The following is a 21,640-nucleotide window of genomic DNA, read 5'->3' on the forward strand; positions in this document are numbered from 1 at the left end:
TTTTAAAGGCGCACGTGACAACTCTCTTCTCTTCAGAAGTGCTTATAAAGTAGAAATACGTTCGATTACGTAATTTCATTTTTCTACTTACGAAGTAAATTTTTTTTTTCTTCTACCTGGAAAGGTGAAAAACAAATTCATTACTTCATTCCATGCGCTTAACTTGAGAATCACGTATGGTGGTGTGATTACTGCAGTCTTAATTATGGTGTTGTTTTTGGTAAAGAAGAAAAATTAAGTTGGGTCCCACTTCCCAGTCACTTCATTATCTCTTCCTTTATGTGGCCACGGCCTATTTAAAGAATCGGTCAGTTTTTCTTTGCTCTCTTTATTTTGTGTTTGGGTTCTAAATAAAAATTTGGTGATGACACATGCTATAGATAATAATCCGGAAAACGCCTTACCTTTCAGGATTAAGTTTCTTCGCATGTACGATGTGTCTTATAGATCATAAGATGAAATGAAACAGGAAACAGGAACAGTGTAGTGGAATGTGGGGCTAACTCATCCCACTTGAAGAATGAAGCATTAGGATTAAATTTTTCATTTTCAATTCTTCTCGGGTCAAGATTTCCAATTATGAATTTGCCGTGTTTAATTGAAAGAAGGGCTTCATTCAAAAGTGCACACTAAACTAATTTCACCCTTTTTTTCTTTCCTTTCGAAAACAACAATGGTCATCCTAGCCAATGAGGCGTTGGCCGAGTTGGTGAGATCCCCGAGCCCGAGATAGTTAAACCGATGAGGTCCTAAGTTCGAATCTCCCCGATCACGTCTTAGAGGACTTAACCGACAGCATTGATGCTCATATGCTCACCATCCTGAAGAATAGTCTATTGCATGTAGGAAATCTCGATTACCACAAAAAAAAAAAAAAAACAATGGTCATCCTAAAATTGCTAGAACCAGATAAATTGCTCGTAGCTTGCATGTACAAAATTCCAATTTTTTTAACGAAGTGGTATACTGAGAAACCCCGCCACAAGTTTTTCGTGCTTTAAATTTGAAAATCGAGGGCACTTTTAACAAATAGGTCTATTATTATCCCCGTCGGCTTTCTGCCTTCGCGGGGCGCAGCTTCTCATCCATCTTACGTATTCAATTCACTGTTATTATTCTCATGTAAAAATTCAAGAATTGCAAACACAAAAAAAAGAAAAAAAAAAGAATGGTAATTGTTGGAAACGCTTGGTCAAAGTTAGAGTTACTACATCAGAGTGGGTGGACACGAGATGAGACGAGGCCGGTTTCGAAACGGGAGCAAACTCCTAAGTTGCATTAAAACTCCAGTTGTCGCCGCGCGAAACTAGTTCCTCCCCCTCCCCATGCCATGCATGCCCTAGAGCAAGTCCACGTGGCCAGTCTTTTGGCACATTGCAATTGCTCTTTTTATTTCTTCTTCTTCTTTTAAAAAAAAAATCGATATTGTGAATTTTTTTTTATCTTATCTTGTGGAATCGACTAATGCATGACATGCACATAAAATTTTCGGTTTACAGCATGGCATTGAAAACCCCCCAGAGCTGTTCCATAAAGAGAAAGATATGGTTTAAATATGGAAAAATTACAAGAAAAAGAGTCATAAATTTATTATAATTAGGTCAATTCAGTCATAAAATCTTTTTCTTTTGTGCCAATTGAGTTATAAATCTTTTACATTTGTGTCAATTCAGTCCATCGCCGGCGAGATCGGTTGCCTAGATCCGGCAACCGATTGGAAGAAAAAAGGAAGGAAAGAAAAAACAAGAAAGACGAAGAAAATAAATAAATAATTCAAAAAAAATATTATCTACGCCAGTGTCCATTGCGTCACGTTGGCGATTTTCAGTCATAATTGATTGGATGGACTGAATCGTCACAAATGCAAAATATTTACGACTCAATTGGCAAAAAAAAAAAAAATTAAGATTGAATTAACATAAATTTAAAATTATTCTGGTAAATCTGCCGTTTAAATGTACACGCTCTCATCACTCAAATAAAACATTGAATCATTCAATCAATTTGCGTGTTTAACGTCACAAAGGAAGGGAGATAAAGTTGGGCAGTTAGGCCGACGTCTCTTTTTTAGTTGAATTCAGGAAGGAAGTGAGATCGTCCCCTAGACAGAGACGAGCATCTTACAGAATTCTCAGTATGCGTGGGTCGAAAGTCCATAGATTCACTGAAGGAGAGGAGCACAATCGTGCGAGATTTCAGGGGTTTTTCCATTTGCCGATGCACAATCGATAGGTGTCTTCCCCATGCGACACCACGAAGACACGTGTTCCACATTGTCGGTTGCTCGTCCCTTTAATGAACTTTCGAAGTCATCCGGTCTCAAATCACGGTTCCAATTTTTTGATGTAACGATAATGTTTAGTTTTGAAGTTTCAAAGTTAAACGTACCATTTTTTTTTCTTTTCACAATATTGTTACTTTTAGTGTGAGATAAGTTAAAGCGGACAATATTTCGAGCGAATTAATTTAAATATATCACACTTGAAATATGATGCAGTGAAATGGTACCATTAAGATCATGATCTTAGATCATGCTCAAGGAGTGATCTTCAGGATCTAGGATTTGGACAAAGGGTGATTCTTGATAAGCTTTTAAAATGGCGAAAAGAGATAAGAATGAATCGAATTATACGCCGAACATTGGGGAGAGCGCGTTTGGGATTAGGGGTGTCAACGGGCCGGGTCTTGGCTCGGCTTGAGCTAGCCCGAAACTTAACGGTACCAAGCTCGGCCTGCCCCGAGCCCAAATTACATGTGTCCCATCGAATGAAAGAATATAAAAAGAAAACATGGGTGTTAAAAAAAGCTGGAGCAACCTGGCTCGGGCCGGCCCGAGTACTAAGCCCGGTAGGAAAAAGGCTCGAAAATTAGGTGAATTTTTTGGTCGGATTGGGCCGACGCGGGCTTTTTTGACACCCCTATCTATGATGTGTATGTGAATACTAAAATTAACTCGCGTAAGTGCCTTTTGATGTAACGATATTATTTACCTTTGGAACTCCAGAAGCAAGCGTGATTTTTTCGCAAATATAACGATTGTTAGTACGAAACATGCTAAAACGGACAATTATCTCAAATGAGCTATTCGAAAGAGCAGAGAGTAGACAAGCCGAGCACGGGAATCCAGAGTAGAAAAGTATGAAATCCAGGAAAAAATTCGGAAAATTGAGTTAAAAACGGAATTATAAATCGAGGGTGGGCAATGATATTCAAGGGAATCGGCTGCTGAATAGTACCTTTTTTTTTTGGGTCAAGTCAAACTTTTGAATAGTATTTAATAGGTGGGAATTGAAATAAAAAAGTCTTTGAGAAGGTCCATTAAAACGTTCCACGCGCTAATTAGGGAAATCGTTTCAACACTACATTATGTAAAATCGGCTCTATTATAGATTACAAACCATCACACATTGCAATTTTCAATTCCAATCTCGATCATTCATTCAGTCATGCGTCCGTGTCTAATTCCTCTTCCTTTTCTTTTCTTTTTTTTCATTTTTTTTTTTATGTTTTTGTCTTTGGGGGGTCAAACATTCAACGGCTATTTCCGTTTGACTTTGCCACCATCCACGGTTGATAGATAAAGGAGTTCGACCGACCTTTTCCAATGTGAAAACAATTTGACCTGTTCCGACATTGTTAGGCCGGAGTTTGGCAAAATTTAGGGGATGGCCTTCTCGTAAAATTCTCGTTCCGGTATAAAATTCTCTTCGACTTGTATCGGAGCGACGGTCCGCGACGTGATATATCCGAAACAACCGGCAACCCCCTCGAGCATCATGTAAGGGCGCGCATAATAACACTTCAGAAGCGGAATTTCTACTTCATAAGTGCTTCTAAAGCTGAAATCTGTTTGATAAAGACACTTCAAAAGTGCTTCTGAAATTGAAATCCGTTTGGTAAAAATATTGACTTTCGGTAGGAATTTCTACTTCTGAAAGAGATTTCTACTTCTGATTGGATTTTTGGCCAACTTTGAGAATTAAAAAAATTTTACTTCTCGGCTCCAGAAATCACTTCTTCGACTCTGTCGACCAACGCCCGCTCGACGGTCATTGACCAATGCCCGCCCGCCGGCCACCGGCCGCCTCCGACCGCCTGCCACCACTCGTCGGTCGCCGGCCGCCTCCGCCGCCACCGGTATTTGATTAAAAGTAGAAATTTCATAAGTAGAAATTTTATCAAACGTCTTTTTTTTTTTTTATCAGAAATCAACTTATGAAACAAAAATAGAAAAATCAACTTTTGCTTTTGATGGAGAAGTTGAAAAATCAACTTCTGCTTCTGATGGTGTTTCAGAAGCAAAAGTGTTGCCAAGCGCGCCCTAAATTTACGAGGTGCTGCTTTACATGGGTGGCGGTAAAATCTGTAAGATCAGTATCGCAAAGGGAAATTGATTATAATAATTTCTCAACCCATGGACTGACGGTGACGGACCAAAAAAAAAAAAAAAAAAAAAAAGAGAGGGGAAAAAAAAGGGAAAATGCCCTTTAAATCCGTGGGACCCATCGAAGGACAACAGACATAGCCGTAGCATCTCCAACAGAACATCTGGGACCCATCATTAGTCAGTTAACCGATCGCCAAGGGTTCAATAATTTAATCGAATCTTAGGGACCCACCATAAACTTTAAAATAGTTTTTTTTTTTAATAATCATTTGTAGTAATAAAATAATGATAATAATAATGATTACGATAATTGGAAATGTCTCTGGTTGGGATGGAGCCATGTGGCCAGGAGGATTGTAGTTCGGTTGGACATGCCTGTCGCATGGTCTGGAAATGTCCGAGAATTTTCCATTAATTCCGAAGTGGTGTGTTCCCACATGCCGATTGCCGTGTGAATTCTGCACGCCAACAAGAACGCGCATTCTGAAAAAACGACATTGGTCTTTGGATTACATCTCTAAATCCACTTTGTAATTATGCTCTAATTGTGAAGCTAAGCTTCAATTTCGTCCGCACCCGTCAATAGGCGCGGCCCGCGCACCTCTTCTTGATCCGTGGGCAAAAGGGCGCTGGAACAATAATGCTAGAAATCCTGAGGAGAAATAATTCGTTAAACGACCCGGCAATCGTCCCATTGGAACGTGTGTTTTATATAAAAACTCAAAGTATTTCGATTCGTCGCTATTGGGTATTGGTACGTACTCGCAAGAGGCCACGTCGAACGCGCTCTGCAACCGATTATGATGCCGAGAAGAAGGAATTTAACATCAATCTTCGCGCTTCTTGAGATGCAAGATCCCCGATTGTTCTATCGTCTGGCCAACTTGACGGTTTCAAGCACTTATGCAAAAATGATGTTGGAATTGAGGAGAGACCTCGCGATCCTCGAAAACTTGTGGGCTTTATTCTCTTTTTAAGAGCACCACCCCACCAACCTTTTTTTTCGGTCCAAATACCCCACCCACCCACCTGGATGGCTTAAGAGCCCGCAAAAGCAATTGTACTTCGTATCATTTCTTTAGCTGGGCAAATCAATAGACAGTTTTTTTTTTTTTTTTTTTTTTTTGGGTGTGTGTGTGTGATAAATCGATTGGCAGTTCTCCAATTAATGATTCTGATCTGATTAAACTCATGTACTGTTCAGAGCTTTATCATTTGCGCCTGCTGCTCTAATGGTTTCAATTTTACCAAAAAAAAAAAAAATCCTAAATCTATTATAATTTATGCCAATTCTGCTTCCAATTCTTTTGTTTTATATGTCAATTCGTTCATAAATCTTCTTTACGTTTATGCCAATTTAGTTCATCCAGTCAACTTTACCTAGCCGGTGCCGACGTGGACAACTTTTGATAATACTTTAATTTTCAATTTTTTTTTATTTTTTTTTATAAAAAAGAGAAAGAGAAAGAAAAGACAAGAAAAAGGAAAAATATAAATATAAAGTAATTCGAAAAAATTAAAAATACTATCAAAAGTTGTTCACTTGAGTGCCGGTGTCCATGTTAGCGCCGACCTGTCAAAATTGACCGGATTGATTGAATTGGAACAAATGTGAAATATTTAGGATCGAATTGTTACAATTATAATGGGTTCATGAACTTTCTAGTAATTTTCCCCGTATCAATCACAAAATTCGTGCATGAATCAACGAGAATGTTTGATCCTCTTGTTTAAGCATTCGAGTCGCCCCAAGGATGTGCATGATGCTTCCACTAGTTCATGCGTTCCCTCTCTTTCTGCACGAGAATGGAGTCCTGGTCTGGTAGTCGACGGTTCAACTGCGGCTTACCATGTCGGATTCGGAGAGGTATCAGCAAGATCATGCATGATGCGAAGTAAGGTAGATGTAACTTCCGATCAAGTCCACCGGCCGGGAGCGCAATAAGCATTTCTTCGGCGTCTCCGATTAGTTAACTATTCTTGTCTAAAATAGGTTGCTGTCATCAAAATTGTGATTCATCAGCAGTTTAACTCGAAAGAAAGTCACTCGCTTTGGGCGACAAGAACACTTAAATCCAATCTAATGTCCAACCACAGACATTCCACCCGCTTCGAACCTGATCCAATGTTTCTTGGAAAAACCATGCACCAGCACCAGCACAAGCACAAGCAAGAGAAGAAGGCCACACTCACACTTTTCGTGCCCCCTCCCCTTTGCTCTTAATCACAGGCCAAACTTCCTCTGAAAAGGGCAAAAAAGAAGATTTGTAGCTTGCATCAACATGCCCTCTGTTCCTTGTCTATTGATGATTTCATGATACTGTTTGTCATTTTCATTCTGCTTTCTCCTCCCCTTTTCATCATCAGCATATGTTTTTTTGGATCTAGCAGATGAGACCCCCTTGCGCCGACAAGACAAACAATGGGCGGGGTCCTTGGGCCACTGAAGAAGACCCAAGGATGATCGTTCAAGGCAACGGAAATTGGAGCCTTGCCCCCAGACGAGCAGGTAACGTCATCGGCGGAGTGTTTCGTGTCGTTGATCAAAAGTTGGATCTACGAATTGCGGACCCAATTGGGAGACCGCTTTCCACACATCTCGCAATGTCCAATTGCTGTGCCTGACTAAACTGTGCAGGTCTTCGAAGGTGTGGGAAAAGTTGCAAGCCCAGATGGAGCAGTTACCATCAACCGGATTCCAAGCATGAGATCTTCACACCACAGGAGGAGGAGCTCATAATCAGGCTCCATGTAATCATAGGCAGCAGGTGCATCGCCGAGAATCGGAACATGTGTACTTTGCGAAATTCTCATCGATCTTTTTTACTCCTAATTGAAAATGTTCCAACTATTTGCCAACTAACTCGATTTATAGATGATTTAATAAGATAAAGTTTACTTGAGAATGATTTGAAAGCAGTAAGATTTTCTCTACTTCACATATATACACACAATGGTTTTGGCTGTAGGTGGTCCATCATCGCCCAGCAACTTCCAGGGAGGACTGACAATGATGTGAAGAACCACTGGAATACTAAGCTCCGGAAGAAGCTGAAAGAGATGGGGATCGACCCGGTCACGCACAAGCCCTTCTCTCAAGTCCTGAGAGACTACGGAAACATCGGCGGCACCCCGAGAGAAAGCCGAATCGGGTCCTCGGATCAACCCCAAGCGTTTTCGGACCTAAACACCCGCCAAATGCCACCAAAAGTAGCAAGCAGAACTGAAACAGACACTGCCCGAGACAATCACTCCCTAGATCTTCTTGCCCAGCTTCATACCATAAAGTTGGTCACAGAAGCCTCAACTTGCTCTGCACATGGCGAAAGGACATTCATGCCTTCGGATACCTCGTCCTCGCCTCCCACTTCTTCCTCTTCCGCCGGGTCCGCAGCGCCGCAGAGCTTCTTCAGTTGGAGCGACTTCCTTATCGAAGACGCAGCCTTGCCAGCTGAACTTTCAAACGAAGGGATCAGGATGAGACCACAGGATGGCGAGGTCGATCGTGAGGCCGGAGAGGAAAGTAACGGGACAGGAGGTTTCCATAAGAATGGCACGAGCAATGGCCTTAAAGGGTCATCAATTCCATCCTCGGATGGTTCGTTCGTGGAGTCCATTTTGAGCCAGAACGAGGAGATGTTCATGGAGTTTCCTGAACTTTGGGAGGAACCACACTACTAATCAACTAAAGGCACACTGAACTGTAAAATTTCCTAACTGGGATTGGGAAGGGATTTATGCTAAAGAAGTACAAAATAATGGAGTTCCGGAGCGTTGACTTCCTGCTAAACATCTTCTTATAGGTATTGGGTCAGATTTATGTTGTACTTTTGTTTTGGGTTCGTACTTATGTCTTAGACGGGACGGCATGCACTCATAATGTACTACAGTTCATAAAGTTTTCACATCAAAACGGAAGGAATCTGTCTCTACGCTTGTACAGCCAAGAGCAGGCTCAAGCCCAAGCCCAATTCTGCTGCAACATGGAGGCCCAGTTTTAATTTATTCATCGGCCCTGTCGGTACTACGCTGCGGTGGCCCAAAAGCTCATCAAGATGGGCCTCTAGCTCATGGTTTTCACTCCAAAATAGTGGGTAAGCAACAAATGCTCTTCTTCCAAAATTGGAAATTCCCAAAAGAACAAGTAATTTTGGCTTCGCAAAAAATCAATTGTCTCCGGAAAATATTTCCGGGAAGTCAATTTCCAAGAAAATGACTATATTTTCCTGTATTTAGTTGAAATATCAAAAAGTCTCGGAAAAATATTTTCCATTGTTTGGTATGAAAATTAGATTTGATTTTCCTCCATGCACTTCATTCAATAATTTTTGGCTTTTCTATTTCTTCTTTTCATTTTTTTTTATTTTTTTAAATTCAACTGTTAATTTTTTAATTATTTGTCGTTTTCTCACGGTCACCGGCCACGGTGATCGCCGACGATCGGCCGCAAGCAAGCTCGAGCCTTGCCACGGGCCGACAAGGCCTAGCCTCGATCGAGAGTGGTGGCGGCTCGGCCGGCCTTACTCAAGGTTGGAGATGCCTAGCCGAGCCTCGCTCGAGGCTAGCGATGGTTTGCCTGGCCTTGCTCGAGGCCCACAACAGGCCAAAGGAGAAGAAGGGAAAAGAAAAAAAGAGAAAAAGAAAGAGAGAAAAATTTATTTATTTTTTTAATTTTAAAAAATAAATAAAAATGAAAAAGAAAGTAAAAAAATAACTAAAAAGAAAGAAGATGTGAAAGAGAGGAGAAAATAAAGATGAGGAAAATGTTTTCCTCTCCTCAAAAGAAAAAAAAAAACACTTTCTTTACTTTTTAAAGGGTTTTTTTTTTATGGGAGGAAAACATTGTTTCTGATTAGCTTATTTTTCGCGAATAAAATGTTGAAAAATTTAAAAATTATTTTTGAAAAAATAAAGGAAGTCTTAAAGATAACAATACGGCATTCTTCTTGGGGCTAATGAAAATTGGGTAGGCGTGCGAGAGGAGAGCGGTGAGCCATTGCAACACACCGCGGAAAGCAATTGCCCAAATTGGCAATCTTATCCCGGAGGAACCTTAGTTGTCCTTCCTCGAATTGAAAAAAAGATGCTCTCGGCTCGGCCTTTCGATAAAAAAAGCTTTTTGGGAGGGTAAAATTGACAATTTCGTGCGCACACTTGTCGATCTAGGAAATGGTCAACTTCCCTTTCAGATGACTCGACACCTTGGCCTTTACAGTGACGAGATTGTTGGTTATTTCCTTTCGAATCACATGTAAACATCAACTCCACACATCATATCGAATCAACATCGATGAAGTTTAGTTTTCAGACATTTCTGAGCTTTGATAACGAGGAATTAGAAAAATACTAAAGCAGTATCCTTTTTTTAACCTTTCTGAAACCTCTTTGCTTGGAGTGAATAATCATGCTTATTGCTTCCTGCTTGACATTAGATTCTAGTTTAGTAGAAAGAAGGGAATTCGGTTCTTGATTAGGATCCAAGTTACTTCCACAGGAGAAAATTTTAGTGGGTTATATAATAATTAATGTGTATAATGAATGAAACTAGTCCATTCTCAAACAGGGCCAATACCCTAAAATAAAAACTCCCAACTTTTTAGGTCAAGCCCCAATTTTGTTCCGGACCGGTTTTCTTTTTCTTTTTCTTTTTTTATGGTCTCGGAAAAAACCATAAGGTTTGGGTCTAATCCTAATATTTGCCCCAAACTTTATTTCATCTATGGAAAAACCTCCAAAACTTTAGGTCCGGTTCTGAATCTGTTCCTTATTTTGTTTTGTCTTAAAAAAATCACCAACGTTTAATCTACTCACATGTTCCGATCCTCACTTGGCATTTTCACATCGATAATAGATCATCATTAGCAAGGTGACACGGAAAATTATCTCCAAAGTGAAATCGTTTTCGAATATCAAAATTAGGGATGACTAAATCGGCGATTTTTGGATAGAGGGTCAATGGGGCAAATCTGGGACTAGACTAAAAATCGATAATTTTCCTCTTAGACAAAGAAAGAGTTCGGGATAGATTTAAGTCTAAATCTAAAGTTGGGAGTTTTTTTTTCTCTTAGACAAAGAAAAGTTTGAGGCAGATTTGGAGTGGACATAAAGTTTGAAATTTATTTAGACAAAAAAAAGTTCAGGAAAGAATTTGTACTAAACCTAAAATTGGGTGTTTTTTTTTTTCTTTTAAGGGAAATAGACCTTCTCGAACAATGAAGTGGGTGTAAAATATCTTTGCATGAAGCCTTTGATACGTGATCTTCAAGATACTTGGGGCTTGGACACATCTTCAATTCCACTTCAGCTCCATAACACGTAACAGACACCTTGGTCGACTCGACTTATGTTCTTTCCTTTCATCAGCTACCACCTTCTTTTTCTGGCAACGCAAATGCCTTTAAACATCACATGCGTTTTGCCCAACAAACCAATAGTACCATCTCCTCTCTTCTCTCTCTCTCTCTCTTTTTTGGCTGGGGTGTGTGACAGTGAAGTGTCATATTAACATGAGGAAATCGCTTCATATTCTTATGTAGCATGTGCAGATTTCAGATGATGTAGGAATTGGACACTTGTTAGAGAGAGAGAGAGAGAGAGAGAGAGAGAGAGAGAGGCACATGAAGAGAGCAGCCATTTTTGGGATTGTCCAAAGAGACTTTAAGGGGGGTTTATGATGGCTGCTGATATACAGAGCAGATTTCTGCTAAGCAAGTTAGGCAAGAGCTTGTGGAGGGAGGCCAATGCCAACATCGACAATAATTCCACCAAACCAACCGAGAAAGAATTGACGAATAACGAATAGGGATCTATAAATCTAAGAAAGCGATCGCGACCTTTTTTTAATGGCGAAGAACGAGCTAGTAGTACTTGCATTTCTCATCGAGTTCTTGCCACTGGACTGTTGAAGCGCGGAAAATATCTGTCTGCACTACTCATATGCTCGATACACATGCCGCTTTGAGCATTTGTGTAGAGAAATCGGATTTTCCCTACCGATTAAATTGGGTTGCCGATTATTCTTTAACAGCAGAGTAAATTTTCATGGGTGTCCAAGCACAGTATCTCGGCACAAATTTTGCATAGATGGCCCTTTTGCTGCATCCCTAGTAAATCATCCACACATTATACTGCAAAAGAGAGAGAAAAAGACTGATAACATCCACCCACTTCTCTCTTCCGCAGTCCAAGAAGTGCAAGAGCACGAAGACTAGTTTGACAAAATTTTAAGTCTGGGAATAGTTAAAACTTGGGAGCAACATCACAGCTGTATTGGATCTTCTTTGACTCTCCTCCTGTAGTCTTTATCTTTCCTCTTTTGTTCGAACTCCTCCCGTAGCCTGTACGCTACAACTTGTGTGGCTCGTGATTCCATGGCTCTCTCACACAAACTGAAAAGTGGTCAGAAGTACCCACTTACACTTCTCAGAAATTTTACATTTTCTTGGCGTTTACAAGTTTTTATTTTTTATTTTTTTATGTACTCACCCCACACGCACGGTGTTTTAGTGAACGTGATTCATTTCTATGTATGTGATCCCCGGAAAAAATAACGAAGGTTGAATGATATCTTCCAACTGCAAGAATAAGGCTCTCCTGCAGAGTGAGGAGATGGCTGCACAATGAAGTTTCTCTTCACTTTTGACTTCAACAGGACACAACCAGATTTTAGTTGTCTCGTGTCTCCGTTGCGTTTTGCTAAACAAGAGATGACACATCTTATTTCAACCTTGATCGACTGACCGGATGCAAATGCAATTCCCAGGTTCTATCAATAGAAATCTACATAAAAGTAAAAAAAATGTTCAGAATTATCTTATGTTGCATACAAAACAGACCAAATCATGAGGATCGGATCTTTACCGGTTTCCTCTAATGTTACGAAAGAAATGTCATGTCAACAGGGTCAAAACACAGTTGTTGCTTCAACAGACCTACCTAGTTCACCCCAAAGTTAGTCCATTTATTTACCTGGGGAAACAAATTCATGTTGCGATGGCTTGACATTTGTGTTGTTTGGGCAGAAAAAAGATTAATCAGCTGAAAAGTGACAATGGGTGGGTCAGAGTCAGAGGGAAGAAGGAACCCCAGTAGAGCTCAGAGAAATCTCATGCTCAGCCTTTACCTGCTCTGCTTCTGCATCTCCTTCTTCCAGAGGAAATTTCTGTTCCTCCCATCAAGTGAACGGTAAAAACTACTGAAAAAAGCTTGCAGCTTTCACTGCATGCGTAACATCACAAACATGGGACGCAGTTTCACCAGCTCTCTCGGTCCCCCACTCTCTCTCTCTCTCTGCCTTTCACAGTTTGTTCTCAATGGTAGAAAAGGCAACGTGCACAGTGCTCACCACTTTCCTCAACCTGCAGGCAGAAACAAAATCATCTCTCTCTCTCTCTCTCTAACACCCATGACCCACCCCCACACACATGATGATCAACCATTAATGTCCCTCTCTCAATCTCTAGTGCCACACTTTCTCTCTCTCTCTCTCTCTCCTAAACACTACATAAGCAGCCCCATCAACCCGCAAAGCTAGACCTCCCCAGCCTGCATTACTCACTTGACTCGTTTCACTCCTTCAAAAGCTCCAAAACAACTCTCGTCAGTCATGAACCAGAGAGAAGATTACAAGCTGTAAAAGAAAAAAAGAACGAGAAAAGAAAAGTTTCCACCTTTCTGTTAGCCGAGCTCTCGGACCAGATTCCTGTACAGTTGTTGATTCTGGGTCCGTTTTTAAAAGATGGATCCTCCAATTGTCAACGAATCTTCCTTCTCCGCTGCGAACCCATCTTCCTACAGCTTAGCTGAGATTTGGCCGTTCAATGGGGAGCCGGGTAATGGCGGGTTGGGGCTCCGAATGGGAAATTTGAGCGGGTTCTTGGATAGTCAAATGAACCGGGACGGGTCGGCGGAGGTATCCACCGTGACGGAGCAGAGCGGTGGTGGAGGAATTGGGAGGAAGAGGAAGGATGTGAGTTCCGAGGACGAGTCTTCCAAAATGGTGTCCACTAGTAGTGCCGGCGATTTGGTTCGTTTCTCTGTTTTCCTTTTGCTTCTTGTATAATGGTTCTGGCTTTTGTGCGTGTCTTTTCTCTTCCTTCTTTGAAACTGGGACTTCTCTGTTTCGTTGGTGAGAGAATGGCAGGCAGAGAAAAGGGAACATTCTGTCTAGAGTTTGTTTTTACTTAAATTTGGACGTATGACCTTCTGGGCTGCCACTTTGCTCATCCGGGCAAAAGAACTGGAGATTCCACAGTCTGGGTGTTATTTTCTTCACCGGTTTAGTGGCTGGAAATGGAGAGCTCTGTTAGCTTTGAATTGTGATCTTTTTGGTTCCATGAATTGGCGGTTAAAAGCTATCCTAGATATTAGGTTGCTTAAAGCTAGCAAATTATAAAATCAACCTTGTGGCCACTTCATGGAGATTCGGCTGCTGCGAAAGCACAAATAGTCTTAATCTTGTGATCTTGGAAGTAAATTTAAAATTCAGTGTTGCTGATCAGTAACATAGTCTTCTTTGCCGAGAATTTCAAGTTGTGACACCGCACTATCACTGTCAAATTTCATATTTTTCAGCCAGTTAGAAAACATTGAAGAGGATCAATTTATAGACCTAACTGTTCAGGGCCCCATTTCCATCCAAAGTGTCTAAAGAATTATGGAGTTAATTAACATGTCGCAGTTCATCTTTGGGTTGTATTGCTTGGAATGACGGTTTGTGCTTTATTTGGTATAGAACATATCAAACGGAAAACGCATGAAGTCACTGGTTTCAAGGCATGACAATGGTGGATGGAGAGCTGAAGGAGAGTCGAGTTCTCCTGCTGGTCATAAGCAGGCTGAACAGATTGCAAAACCCTCTGAGCCACCAAAGAAGGATTATATTCATGTCAGAGCACGACGAGGCCAAGCTACGGATAGTCATAGCCTAGCTGAGAGAGTGAGTCAAACTCTTTGATTTACTAGAATACTCTCAGAGTTTCAGAGTAGTCAACAGTACTGTCTCCTCTGTGCTCTGTAATTCATTTTCCAATTTCATTTCACATGGTCTATTTGGCTGAGCATAAGGCACGAGTGATTCAGTTTAAGTCCTTTTCAGAAGCTCTTGCAATATCCTATGTTCTTTGGCAGGCAAGGAGAGAAAAGATCAGTGAGCGGATGAAGATTCTTCAAGACTTAGTCCCTGGATGCAACAAGGTATCTCATGTTTTTCAAACCTTATAATGATGTCTTAGTATATAGATGTTTTGTGATGATCAGTTGCAAGATTTCCAGCTTTTGATGGGGTCATCTGAGTTTTTTCGTAATATTTCCTTTTGGTCAGGTTATTGGAAAAGCACTTGTCCTTGATGAGATTATCAACTACATTCAGTCACTGCAGAATCAGGTCGAGGTAATTTCCCATCTTAAGCATTTCATCTACACTCAATGACTTTGGATTTGTTGTGCTAATGAAACGATATGATTGCTGTAGTTCTTATCCATGAAGCTTGAAGCAGTCAATTCAAGGATGAACATCAATCCTACTATTGATGGATTTCCAGCAAAAGATGTGAGTTTTAGTCAAGCTACTTTTGAAATGTTCAGATAGCCTTTGAACATAAAAGTATGAAGTACCTTCTGGGATTTGATAACGAAGACTGGTGTCATCGTATGTTGTTTTCATTGTGCTCTGGTGTGCCTGATCATTTTAAACACTGAATTGGCCAGACAAGGAAAATTTTTTGGATGATGCGACTTTTGGCTGCCATTACAACTTTGTAGGGTTCTTTTCTAGTCTATCAAGTGGAACCAATGGCACCATGCAGGGTGCCTGTGAGAGGGCAAGCCCTCTCAGAGTAGAGTATATAGGATGCATGTCCTTCAGAATGGAGGACTATTGTAGCTCAGATCTTGGAAAGTACGCATCACATTCAGGAATGAGAAGCAACTATCTTTAATGAAGAATCATTTAAGCTTTGTTACTTGTTTAGAGGAATTATGGTGTGATAGAGAAATGTGGTGCCTTGAAATACAAAACCATTAGGTATAAGGTTGAGGCCAAGAAGGATCTTCCAACCTCGTCTTAGAACAGCTAACAGCAAGCATTAGAATGATCATATTAGCTTTTCTAATGGAACTACCATGGCGATAAGTTGCATTTTTGATCGAATAGAAAAAGCTGTATTTAATATTCGATGAGTTGGCCGCCTTATGAAGGAGTTACATTGTGGTATGTGAGTCAGATATGAAGAAAGTTCATGCATGATCTTTGTATCCTTAATATGGTTGGCACTTTAAAGCTTTGCCCACAATACCTGAAGGTCGATAGGAAGGTCTTGAAGCTTGCTCTCCTTTTGGACACGCGTAACAACCTAGGCTGAACCCCATGCATTAAGCCCAGATGGAGTAACTCCAAGTTACAGATGAGGCAGTCTCCAACTCCGTCACAGTGCAAGCTCCTTCCCCACAAAAATGGAACTTGGGTTTCTGTTTGTTGGTTTGGTCAGATGTTCTCTTTTTGGATCTGCTCATTACAAAGTCGAGGCGTGTTTCATTAGTGGGTCTTATACATCAATATATGGGCCCAGTCAGTGATCTTAAGTGATTTTCATCTTACACCCACCGACTTTTCCCTCCTGCTAGTATTAACATTCTGTAATTTGGCATCACTTTTTACTCATCGTTTGCATCTACTGCTTCATACTGCCTCTCACTTTCGTGCCATGCACGGTCGATCTGTGAAAATAGATCAAAATCTCTTGTAAGCTGTGCATTGTTTTCAGTAGCGGCTTCCTTGTGTTCTTCTGAATCAAGTGGCCTTTTGGGTCTCAGCTAGGTGCGCAGCCATTTGATGCGACTGGGATGATGTATGCCTCGCAAGCAGCAAGACAGTATGGTCAAGGATCGCAAACAGAATGGTTGCATATGCAGTTGCGTGGGGGTTTCGAGAGGCCGATGTGAGCTCAAGAAGCACAGCACATTGGCTCTAAATGCACTGTGGAATAAGATGCCTCTGAGAGATCAGTGACCGGGCACCGGAGAGAAATTACATCCTGTGGACGAATTAGCACACACGCCCCATCGATTCGTAAAGTTGTAGATCCTTCTCTTTGTAGAAAGCGCAGCTAGATCCATATTACGTCTTAGTCGATTTAATGTGATTACTTCCGATTTCTTTCCGCACTTGGAAGGCAAATTTGTTAGGGGGAAATTCTGAATCATCATTAGTTAGATGATCAAAGGGTCGTGCTTTGTGAGATCAGTAGTGAAATACAGTTCTGTTGACTTTTCTTCAGTCACTGGTACCAATAGATGACTTGGAATGATATATACATCGCATATTCTAGATCAAGTAATGACTTTCCAGCAAGCTACTGCTACATCCATCCATTTCATTAGGAATTGATGATCTTCAACGACATCTTCTATAGGGTGGTCAATACAAGATGCGAAAAAACAATATAAATTTTGGAAGAACATCATAATTACAATGAACAATGCACAGATATTAGCAGCTAAAGTCACCTCAAACAATTTTCTCATTTTGGCAGAAAAAGTCAAATGGAACTTACTAGGACTCATACCAACCAAGCAGGAAGGTGCTCTTACCTCAAGAGGGATAAGCAGAGATGGACATCTTGGGCAGAAGCATGTAAAACAAGATAGAGATGGCTTAAGCTCACCACAGCTACTGAAAAAAAACACATGATTGAACCCCGACAGGAGACCTGCGCGTAAGAACAACATCGTCCTCTGAACTTCGACCCAGTCCTCCTCGATCCTATCCGGCTTGTTCAATGCCACATACCTTTCCAAATGCTCTCGCGGGACGTGCCGTCTTAGAGGCTCCGATAGGGGAAGAAGTACCAGGGGTGATTGACCCAGGGACAGTCTCTTAAATCATCGGTAAATGCTGCTTTTGGATCAATTTCACCGAGGCCAGTTAGGGTCTGTTTGGTAATGTTTCTGATCCTTTAATTCTATTTTTAAGAATAAAAAAGATTCAGGAACATGTTTGGTAACGTAAATGATTTTGATTCTTATTCTGCTCTCGGGAACACTTAAGTTGGTTCTCTAAAAAAACGAACACTTTAGAGAATAAAAAAGGTAAAGATAGTCTTCTCTCACTTTTATCGGATGCCCGCAAGGCGGGATAATTTTTTTAAACAAAAATTTCGGAAATTAATAAAAAAATAAAAAATAGAAAAATGATTAAAAAATCCAAAAAATGGAAAATTCAAGAAAAAATCAAAGAAATTCCAAAAATTCCAAAAAAATCTCAAAAATTAGAGGATGTGTCATTTCAATTGGGAAATCCTATTTTTTTTTATGATTTTTCCTTCCGATTTCTCTCAAATGATGATTTTGCCCCTCATGGGCAAATCATTCAAAAAAATCCCAAAAAATCCCAAAAAATCTCAAAAAATAGGAAATCGGTCCATTTAACTGGCCAATCTTGTTTTTGATGATTTTGCCTCTTAATTTTACCTATGCCCTTCCTGATTTATTGCTAGAGTACCAAGCTACATCGGTGACCAGCCGTATGGTATTCAAGGGTAAAACCGAGCCACCTATCCGGCAAAGATGGAATTTATTCATTCTGAGTAATAAAAGATAATTAGAGTCACCTTTTTATCCTTGGCATATGGATAGCCTCAAGAGAAGCATGGGAAACAATAATTTTAACGTATTATTCTTCCAAAAAACAAATCTGAAGCATCCCTATTTTGGCCAAAAAGATGTCATGGTGCAAGAGGATCGCAATTGTGGAGTCTGAGGAAAGTCATCAAGTGCGATTATGTAATTATTTGACTTAAATGACAAATTGGGAAGAGAAATTATTTTTCGGAACAAAAATTTTGTGCAGTTACCAAACACGTTTCTGTTCCGGGAACAAAAGTTTTATGCAGTTATCAAACACGCTCCGATTTTCTAAAACTCATCTAGGGAACAGAATCAAAAAAATTTCGGGGACAGAAACGTTACCAAATAGGCCCTTAATATACATAAGACGATCCTGAAAATCAAATTACGAGTTGAAAACCAAGTTGTTAATAGTCTAAATTCCCTTTTGTGAATGACTCTCTGGTAAAGATTCGGTTGTTGTATGTTCTGATTGACATTTAAACTGGGCTCTTTAATGCATTAGATAAACTAATGGGGCTATTGTAAAGGAGTAGATTATCCAATTATAATCCAAATAGGTTCATGAGAGATGTGAAGGCGAAGAGAAGTTCTGGGTTTGATTTGCAAGGCCTTAGTCTCGTTGGCGATGGCGGTAACGTTAATTTCGAAAGGTTATGTTAGTGGCTCCCATCACTTCTGTATCTCAGGACGGATGAGGAGCACCGGCCATCCCTTTGATGGAAAACTAATAACAAGTCACAATGTGATGGCAGCAATGAGTTTACCCTACAGTTATGCATTAGATCAGATCAAAAGAAGTAATCACCAAGTATATCAACAGCCGAGCGGATGAGCAGTAACAGTTCAATTCTCTAATCCTCGGATCGCACCGTCAATATTTCTATAGACACCAACACTAAAGTGATCGTTATGCGCACTGTACATATAAAAGCGAAACTTGGATGAATCTGAATATAAACTGTCTATTTCACCAAAACCCCAACATGAAGCCATAGTCACAAGGACACTACAGCCAGCAATATCTACTAGTTTCTAGTTGCCAAGATTTGAATAAGTTCGCGCATTCAACAAAAGGTCCAGCTTCCGTAGGGAAAAGAAACTGTCGCATAAGAAAATCGGCTGCTTTTGTCAACGTTGTGTTTGGCTGCTTACATCCATATCTTGCTGACAAACTTTCACTTCGAAATTTGTATAAAAGTCTCCTGGCTGGGCTCAACAGATTTTCCAGCACAACTCGGCCAATGAAAAATCAAAACCAAACCATAGCATGTGGAGATAACCTTCAGGTTGTTGGCTTTCCTACGTCTTTGGTCCTTTTCCTGCTCTCTGCTTCTTCTGCTTCCGCTTGTTCTTTTCTTTCGATTGCTCCTTCGCCCTTCAGATTTCTCAGCAGAAATGTTCTCGCTCAACCTCTCAAAGCGCGCCTAGAATAAGAGGCATTGTGAGAAGAGTATTTGGTCCAAAGAGAGGGAAAAAAGGATGCAGCAAAAGATCTTTGCACTTACCCTTAGAAATGACTTTACAAGAGGCAGCAATGTACAGAGACACCCTGCAGCTTATCCTCCATCTGCTGCACCATGGAAACTTCTCTCGGTATTCTGGAATCAATTTTGACTATCCGCACGAGCGAGCGATGCTAATTACTAACTCAAATATCTAACTTTCAATAGGAAAAAGTAGAACACAATCCTAACCTCGTGAGAAACTTCGTTTTTCTGGCTACACGTCGCAAGTTTTATGCAAGTATCTTCTGCACTAGTTGCTAAACCACATGGCCTCCAAGTCAGGCTACCACGAGCAGCTACCTTATTATCCAGATAAGCATTCAGAGTTTCAGCTTCTTCTAAGACACTGGATATAATCCATTTCTCACCTATTCTTGAGGTTCATGTTTTTGTATATTTTCTTAAGCTCACTCAATCGCTCCCTCAAGACTAGCATGTTGCTCTGATTTGCACATCCGGGGCTGCTCGATTTTGCCCCGCCTTCTTCATGAACCAGATGCTCAAGTCCAATTAATGCCGCTTCAGAGTTTAAAAGCTAAAATCTTCGGTCATAAAGGCGGCGGAGGTCATTGTATTGCTCATGGAGCATCTTGAGTACTTCCTCACGTTTACGTACTTCCTCTTTGATACTATTCTTCCAAGATTTCAATGCTTGCCTTGTGGAGGATTCTGTGAATATCCAGGAGAGGATAGCAGCATTAGGTGTGTCCTCTTTAAACAGACATTGAGGGAAGTCCCTCCACTAAGAACAACAACATTTTTCTCATCGTCCACGCCCTCAGTGATCAAGGAGATTGCATGGATATTTGTATGTAAGGGGTTCTCCTCTCCTCTTTGTATCATCTCATCTTAATATACAGAGCTTCTCCCTAGAGATCCTTGTGAGTTGAGAGGGGAAGGCTGACTTGGGAAGAAGTTCCTGAGGCCGCATGAGTGGTCGAGAGATTGAGTCTTGAATTGATCGGCCCGTGACAACTATCAGCAAGAAATTACGCCTTATCAACTCCTCAAACCTTTGTTGAATTTTCTTCAGGAGCTCTATATGCTCAGGGTCCTCAGATGTCAACCAGTTAATAGTTGAAGAGTATGGCACAGGGCTGTTGTCTCAAACATCCTGATATTGTGATTGATTCTCAGGCATGTTGAATGCTGCGGAAACATGTTTCCAAGAGTGGCTATAAATCATCTTATCCAAAGCATCAGCAATGCTTTCCGGCAAACCAGCCTGCATTTCTTTCGAGTGGTTATCCAAATGCTCTGTTAGAGCATGTTGCTTATGAGAGTCCGAATCCCCAAACTTCTCTTGGCATTTGCAACAAACAAATGAAATCCACGTTCCAAGAGTCCCCGTAAACACCAAAGACACTGTTATAAACTCGTCAATAAAATCAACTTTTGAAGACCCAAAAAGATCCTCGAAGTCAGTAAACCTTGACTGTAAGCAACTCTTTCTTTTCATCCGTGCTCATAGCATTCCAATACAACTTTAACTTGCCCGTACTATCTGTCCGCCACTTCTCTTCCCTTCTTATTTTTGGGTCAGATACCCAAAGAGCATCACCTTAGAAAAAAAGCAGATAAACGAAAAGGAGAACAAAACAACTGGCTGCAACACATTTTCATTGTTTAAAAGAAAGGGAACCTAATTCAGAAGACATATCATTTAACCAGCTACCTTGTTGCTTTTAAACAGGAGTAGAGGAAGAATCAACTGGAACGGCAGAAGCAAATCCAGCATCCACTGGAGTTCCTCTGATACTGCCTACCAGCTTATTCTTGCTGTCCATCTATTCAAAAGTGTACGATTAAACAAATGTTACTTGTAATATGATCTATCTAGGAATTTCAATTTTCCATATGATGAAAGACTGTTGTAGGACTATTTCGCCGGACTTTTTCGGCAGCAAAATATCTTTGATGGAAATTTTTGTTCTTCGGCTTTTAAATGTGATAAAAGGGTCATGTGGCAATTCCAGACAAGAGAGATCCAGATAGTCAAAAAATCAACACATGAATTATGTGAGGATTCCGATGCAATCACACAAACGTGAACCCAAATGGAATTTGACTCAACGAGAAGGCTCAGAAAGTACAATTCTAAAGAAATCAATACATAAAAGCT

General features: G+C 40.6%; 2 protein-coding genes and 1 long non-coding RNA gene across 7 annotated transcripts; 2 read left to right on the forward strand and 1 right to left on the reverse strand.

Annotated features, from left to right (window-relative positions):
• Positions 1-6,141: 6,141 nt before the first annotated feature.
• Positions 6,142-8,282, forward strand: LOC115734869 (transcription factor MYB35-like). The gene is made up of 3 exons (XM_030665843.2): positions 6,142-6,896; positions 7,026-7,155; positions 7,357-8,282. The coding sequence occupies exons 1-3, from the start codon at positions 6,779-6,781 to the stop codon at positions 8,066-8,068; spliced, it is 960 nt and encodes a 319-aa protein (XP_030521703.1). The 5' UTR covers positions 6,142-6,778; the 3' UTR covers positions 8,069-8,282.
• Positions 8,283-12,861: 4,579 nt separating this feature from the next.
• On the forward strand, positions 12,862-16,718 carry LOC115734909 (transcription factor bHLH79). 5 transcript variants are annotated; one of them, XM_048283108.1, is made up of 6 exons: positions 12,862-13,412; positions 14,121-14,324; positions 14,516-14,581; positions 14,709-14,777; positions 14,874-14,936; positions 16,211-16,718. In XM_048283108.1, exons 1-6 carry the CDS (start codon positions 13,125-13,127, stop codon positions 16,325-16,327), a joined length of 807 nt encoding a protein of 268 aa, XP_048139065.1. In that variant the 5' UTR covers positions 12,862-13,124; the 3' UTR covers positions 16,328-16,718. The 5 variants fall into 5 exon arrangements, with proteins under 5 accessions (XP_048139065.1, XP_048139064.1, XP_030521768.1 ...); XM_048283107.1 differs by having other exon boundaries at positions 12,864-13,412; positions 16,199-16,718; XM_030665908.2 differs by having other exon boundaries at positions 12,865-13,412; positions 14,859-14,936.
• A 3,780-nt stretch (positions 16,719-20,498) lies between these two features.
• Positions 20,499-21,343, reverse strand: LOC125316076. Its single transcript, XR_007199391.1, has 3 exons — positions 21,194-21,343; positions 21,066-21,079; positions 20,499-21,002 (listed from the first exon to the last, which is right to left on the reverse strand). It is a non-coding gene; the product is annotated as an uncharacterized LOC125316076 (long non-coding RNA).
• Between the last annotated feature and the right edge of the window lie 297 nt (positions 21,344-21,640).

The sequence above is a fragment of the Rhodamnia argentea genome, chromosome 7, assembly GCF_020921035.1.
Source record: "Rhodamnia argentea isolate NSW1041297 chromosome 7, ASM2092103v1, whole genome shotgun sequence".
NCBI classification, from domain to species: Eukaryota; Viridiplantae; Streptophyta; class Magnoliopsida; order Myrtales; family Myrtaceae; genus Rhodamnia; species Rhodamnia argentea.